The sequence below is a fragment of the Mus caroli genome, chromosome X (genome assembly GCF_900094665.2).
Source record: "Mus caroli chromosome X, CAROLI_EIJ_v1.1, whole genome shotgun sequence".
Lineage (NCBI taxonomy): Eukaryota > Metazoa > Chordata > Mammalia > Rodentia > Muridae > Mus > Mus caroli.
In genome coordinates this window covers 1,972,673-1,979,016 of record NC_034589.1, presented here as the reverse complement: position 1 = coordinate 1,979,016, position 6,344 = coordinate 1,972,673, and the positions used below count along the sequence as shown (strand labels likewise).

Sequence of the window (6,344 nt, the reverse complement as noted above, 5' to 3'; positions counted from 1 at the left end):
AGCAACCACATGGTGGCTCACAACCATCTGTAACGAGATCTGGCGCCCTCTTCTGGAGTGTCTGAAGACAGCTACAGTGTACTTACATATAATAATAAATAAATCTTTAAAAAAAAAAAGTTTGTGCCACTACATCCAACCTGAAAATAATTTATTTTTTTAAAGAAAACAAACAAACAAACAAACAAGTGAGGCTAGAGAAAGGGCTCAGTGGCTGATACTGCTCTTACTGAGGACCTACACTTGGTTCTCAGCCCCCACATCAGCAGCAGCTCACAATCTCCCATAAAGTAGAGCTTTTGGGGATCTGAAGCCTAAGGCTTCCATGGGTGACTGCACTCCCATGCACATACTCACACAGACATACAGAGGTAAAAATACATCTAAACCTAACCTCTGGAGCATCCTCTGTTTAGTATGCTCTGCCTTTGTTCCCGATTTCTTTTTCATCCAGCTACTTACAAATGCCTGACCCAGTATGAGATCTCGACTTGTTGACCAATTGCCTTTTCCTATTAGAATGTAAGTTTCAGGATACAAGGATCCACCCTCTCTCCTAAGCCAGTGTGTGTGTGTGTGTGTGTGTGTGTGTATCTGTGATGGGGCAGGGCAGGGGGGTAAAACTTAAGGCTTCCAGCACACAAAGCAAATGTTCTATTCCTGACTGATATCCCCAGTTCAAATGATTCTCCTGCCATAGCTTCCTGAATGGTTAGGGCTATGCCCTTATTGCTACTCACTAAGTGTCTGAAAGAATGAATGAAGGGCAAATGGTCAAAACAGGTGAGGCAGGAACTTACGTTTGAGGGGCAGGGCTCCTCCGAAGACCTGCTAGTGTGTCTAGCTCCTGCATGCTGCCACGGCTGACAGAGGCAGTAGAGTTGGCAAGGCGGATGGCTCTGCGATTGACCCTTCGAGAGCAGCAGGATGAGAACAGGCTCCCAGGCCCCATTGGTTGGGATGATACTGAGGTACTGCGGCTGGTGCGACCACCCAGTGAGACCGCTCCAAGGGCCTCACTGAAAGTTAGCTCATCTGTGAACTCGTGACACTGTGGGCAGAAGGGAAGCAGGGGATCACAGGGTACCCCATGTCATGGATATTAGCACAACTCCCAGGCCTTTGTTTAGGAAAAGTCACTCTCTCTCCTGCTTCCTTGCCCAACCTAGAAGCCACGTTTTGCTCTCTGTTTTGTTTGAGACAAGGTGCAGCCTATGTAGCCTTGGCTGGCCTGAAATTCACTAGGTAGACCAGGCTGGCCTGGAACTCCTAGAGATAACAGATAATCTGCCTCTGCCACAAGACTTTAACCTCTTAAAGGAAGTATCATTCAATCTCTAGAATTAAGTGCTATGGCTTCCCTCTCAGTGAGGGGAAAAGCTTGGTGTTGGGGAGACTTCTTCCCTCCTGCCAATGCAGCCTCTTGTTTGGCCTCACCGTAGTCTTCTCCAGACAGTGCAGCAGATGGTGATGCTGTTGTTCAAAAGCAGAGCGACTCCTAACGCACAGCATCTGTCCCTCGCCACTGCCACTGTCCTGGAACAGACAGAGCAGAAAACAGGCAATGAACACCTTCCCCTCCTATCCCTGCTCACTGCCCCCAGTAAAGACCCCTCCCTACCTCGAGGCCCCCATTTTGCTTGTACTGCAGGAAGGCATTGGTGGTACCACTCTTTGCCAACCGGATTCTTGCCAGGCGCACTTTCTACAGAGAAGAGACAAAAGGTTAGATAGGTGAGCCATGGAGCGAGACAGGCTTAGGCTGAAAGGAATGTCAGTGCCCAGAAGGGAGATATAGTTACCTGCTGTGCCCGGCGCTTGTCAGCACGCTGGTTCTGGTGGTAGATGCGGCTGAAGTTGGATACAATGACTGGCACAGGCAAGGCAATGACCAAGACACCGCTAAGTGAGCAGATGGACCCAAAAATTTTGCCTGCAATGGTGCTAGGTACCATATCTCCATACCTGGGAAAGATAGAAAGCACGCCAGGGTTAGAAGAGGTGTTTGGTACCCCCGTTCCACCCACCGACTCCTTAAGTGCTCAGCATGCTTTGGCAAGCACGTGGACTTTCTGAACTTTAGCTTTTTTCTCTTTCTGTCTTCCTTTCTAAGGTTTATTGTATGTGCATGTTTGCATACATGTAAATACATGTATCACATGCATGTCAGGTGCCTGAATAGGCCAAAAGAGGGTGTTAGAGTCACTGGAGCTGAACTTAAGGATGGTTGTGAGCCACCATGTAGGTGCTAGAAGGGAAATCTGGGTCCTTTGTAAGAGCAGTAAGTGCTCTTAACCATGAAGCCATCTTTCCAGTCCTAAGTTCTGTTTCTTTCTTTTTAAAGGTTTATTTATTTATTTGTATATGTATAGCCTGGTTGCTCATGGAGGCCAGAAGAGGGTGTCATATCCTCTGGAACTGGGGTTACAGACAGTTGTAACGCACTACGTGCGAGTCCTGGAAATTGAACCCAGGTTCTCTGAAAAAGCAGCAGGAGCTCTTAACCTCTGAGCCAATTTCTCTAGCCCTAGCTTCAATTACACTGAAACATTTGGAGAATTACTGTTTAGGAATTCAAGAGGACCCAAGTTCAAGACCCACGTTAACCAGCTCATGACTATGAGAAACCCCAGCTGCAGAGGACTCAACACCCTCTTTTGGACTCTATGGACACTTCCACACACATGCACATACCCACGTGCTATGCGCATACTTTAAGAAGTAATTTTTTAAAAATCTTCAAAATGAGGAGAATGGCTTCACATTTGGTATACACTTTTCATCCCAGCACTCGGGAGGCAGAGGCAGGTGGATCTCTAAGCTTGAGGCCAGCCTGGTCTACAGTGCAAGTTCCAAGATAGCCAGAGCTACACAGAGAAACCCTGTCTTAAAAACAAAGCAGAGCAAAACAAAGCAGAAGATAAAGTGTGCAGAATGACCTCTCAAGTCCCTTGCAGTAGAGGTCAAATGAGAAACGGGGCTGCTCTCAGTGTCTACATCTGCTGCTCCTACCTAAGCTATGCATTGGGCATCACTGTCAGCTGAAAATCTAATCTTTTTCAAAATCTTTTTCAAAATCTAATACCAAGCAGAAAGGAAAACAAGAAATAAAGACTAGAGAGAGTCCCACCACTACAGGTCACATGAGAAGCTCTGTATTCTCTACACTTTCTAGGAAGGAGCTTTGTTTTTTTGTAAAAAACAAACAAAAAAAAAAACCAACTTTTTTTTTTTTTTGAGAAGGGTCTCTCTGTTTGGTCTTTGCTGTCCTGGAACTCTCTTTGTAGACCAGACTGGCTTTGAACTCACAGAGATCTGCTTGCCAAGATCTCTGTGAACCCACAGAGATCCTGACTCCCAAGTACTGGGACTAAAGGAATGGGGCACCACTGCCAGGCTTTCTCTTGGTAGATCAGGTTGGTCTTGATCTGACTGCCTCTGTCTCCTGCGAGAAAGGACCCTTCCTCCCAGAAGAAGCCTTGGAAAGTGTCCTCCTATGAAAGATAGGGAGCCTCAAAACTACTCTGCCTTCTCCCAGCTGAGCCTCTCTGATGGAGACGAAGCAGAACCAACTGTTTACTGGTTTCTTTCGAAAAGAAGGAAAACAAAGCACAGAGGGGTGCCACAGTTAATTTGCCTAGGAATGTACAACACACTTTCTTTTTCCTAACTACAACACCAATTGGAACTCCATTGAAAAATACAGCCTCTGTAGTCTTCAGCTTCTAGGCTCTTGGCTCTTTCTTAGCCCTGGGAGTTGTAGTGTTGATGCTGCTGTTATGGTTTTGTTGGGACAGGGTCTCATGTAGTCCAGGTAGATCTCAAACTTACTACGCATCTGAGGATGACCTTGAACTTCTGATTCCCTTTCTTCTACCTCCCAAATCCTGGGATTATAGGCACCTGTAATCCTGCTCGATTCCCGTGGTGCTGGAGATCGAACCCAGAGCTTTATGGATGCCAGGCAAGCATTCTTCAGTTGAGCTTTATCTTTATCTCCAGAGCTTTGCATTCATTTGGTCTAAGCATTCAGGAATTGGCTCCAGAGTCTGTAGGACTTGGACAGTTCTAGCTATGTGATAACTCACCTTGGACTAAGTCTCACGAGGCATGAGCACTGACTGTCACAGTTGTTCTAAGGACTATATGTAGCAAAAGGCATCAAGATATCTACTGCCAACTCAACTGGTAGGACTCAAGATTTATTGATTTGATCCAATCATGGACTTCCAACCAAAATTAATCACTATTTCGGAGAAACATTTGTAGTTCTATTGAGGCACTGACTAAATTCATTCATTCTTCAGAGACTGAATAGCAACAGCCTACGTAATTCTAATGATAAAAATTTAGAGGAGAATCCCAACATCTGCTCTGCACAATATTTTTATAAACACTGTAAGGAGGCCGGGGAGATGGCTGTGTATGCAAATCTTCAGGACCCATGTAGAACACTGTATCAGTGGCATGTACCTATAATCCCAGCCCTGGAGGGCAGAGATCAGCATAGCCCTGGAGCTCACTGCTCAGCCAATCTAGCTAAATGGACAAGCTTCTGTCTCAATGAGAGACCCATCTCAAAATATAAAGGTGGCAGAGTGTGCTGGTGCACACCTTTAAGCTGAGCACTTCAGAAGGTAAGACCAGCATGGTCTACATAGCAAGTTCCAGGCCAGTTAGAGTTGCACAGTGAGAGCATGTGTTGTCAAAAAATACAACAGGGCCAACAAGAAGTTCCAGCTGCAAAGACCTTACCTTGCAAGGCAGATGACTTGAATTAAATCCCTGGAGTCCAGGTAAAGGTAGAAGGAGAGAACCAACTCTACGAAGTTGTCCTCTGACCTCCATATGCATGCTATTACATGCACATACTGACACTCATAAACCATACATACATACATACATACAATAATAACAACTTAAAAATACATACAGATTGAATGTACGCATGTTTGCACAAACACACACACACTTGGGTGCACACACATCATGACAGACAGACAGGAAACTGTGAATTGTGGCACAAGCCTAGAATTCCAGCATTTTGGAGATAGAGGCAGGAAAAGGATTCGTAGAAATCTGGTGTACAAATTGAGGTTCTGCCATAAAACCAAACACTATGAGAGCTGGGACAGAGCCTGCGCCACTATGGTGAGACCTTGGGTTTAGTCTCCAATAACAATGGCCCTCCCCCAACAAGAAAAGAGCATCGTGAGATGGCTGGTTCCATTTGCTGCATATCTCTCAACTGTTTCCTCTCCAGGATTGGCAGTAAAAAATTAATACAGATTGATCCAGGTGGGTTCCCTAGGCCTGGAATCCCAAGACTCAGGAAGCAGAGGCACGAGGAGGGTGAGGTCAAGGGCAGCTTGGCCTTCCTTCTTAGGAAGGAAGCATCTACCTCAAGGAAAAGAAAAGTAATGCTAAAAATAGCTTCTGGAAAACATGAAGAATCACAAAGTCTCAGAGGCAATGCTCACACAGCAAACAACTCTAGAAGGTTGACACACTTGACACGAATCCTCAAAATGTAAATAAATAAATAAATGTGATAGGAAGTTGATAGCTGTGTATCCTATGCCAGAAGCATTCAGAGAACTCACACGGTATCACTGCATCCTCTTAAAGCAATCCTTTCCCCCTTTACAAAGAGGAACCTAACACGGTGCCTGATGCCTATAATCCAAGTAGAGTGAGGAGGCTGATGTGGGAAGATTGCTTTTGAGTCTGAGGCCACCTTGGACTAAAAGGCAAGCCTGTACTATATAATGTAACACTGTTTCAAAGAAAAGAGAAGGAAACTGGGACCCCGAGGAAGTGAGAAGAGAAAGAGAGTGACAAAGGTCCTGAAATCTGACCCAGAAATATCAAGGCATGGTCAGCACTGAGAAGAATTAAAAATTTAAATATAACTCCCTACATATTTTTAAAGATAGGGTCATGCAATGTAGCCCAGGTTAGCCTCAAATTGATAGAGATCTGCCTGCCTCTGCCACTGAAATCCTGGGGTTAAAGATATACCACTATACCTCCTGGATTGTCTAATTTTTTATTTTAAGAATGGGTCTTACTGTACAGCCCTAGCAGGCCTAGAACTCGATATGTAAACCAAGCTAGCCTTGAACTCCTAGAGCTCCATCTGCCTTTGCTCCTGGGGATGCTGGGATTATAGCTGTGTTCCACCAACCAAGCTAGATTTTATTTTTATTTATTTATTTATTTATTTATTTATTTATTTATTTATTTTTGGTTTTTTGAGACAGGGTTTCTCTGTGTAGCCCTGGCTGTCCTGGAGCTCACTCTGTAGACCAGGCTGGCCTCGAACTCAGAAATCCACCTGCCTC

General features: G+C 45.1%; 1 protein-coding gene across 1 annotated transcript in view; it reads right to left on the bottom strand.

Annotated features, from left to right (window-relative positions):
• Positions 1-6,344, bottom strand: part of Kcnd1 (potassium voltage-gated channel subfamily D member 1) — a 15,453-nt gene that overhangs the window by 6,040 nt on the left and 3,069 nt on the right. Inside the window, exons 2-5 of the mRNA XM_021153822.1 lie at positions 1,803-1,965; positions 1,622-1,705; positions 1,438-1,536; positions 801-1,051 (exon numbers count right to left, since the gene is read on the bottom strand). Of these exons, the coding sequence (XP_021009481.1) occupies positions 801-1,051; positions 1,438-1,536; positions 1,622-1,705; positions 1,803-1,965 (597 nt within the window). The remainder of the gene's footprint in view (positions 1-800; positions 1,052-1,437; positions 1,537-1,621; positions 1,706-1,802; positions 1,966-6,344) is intronic.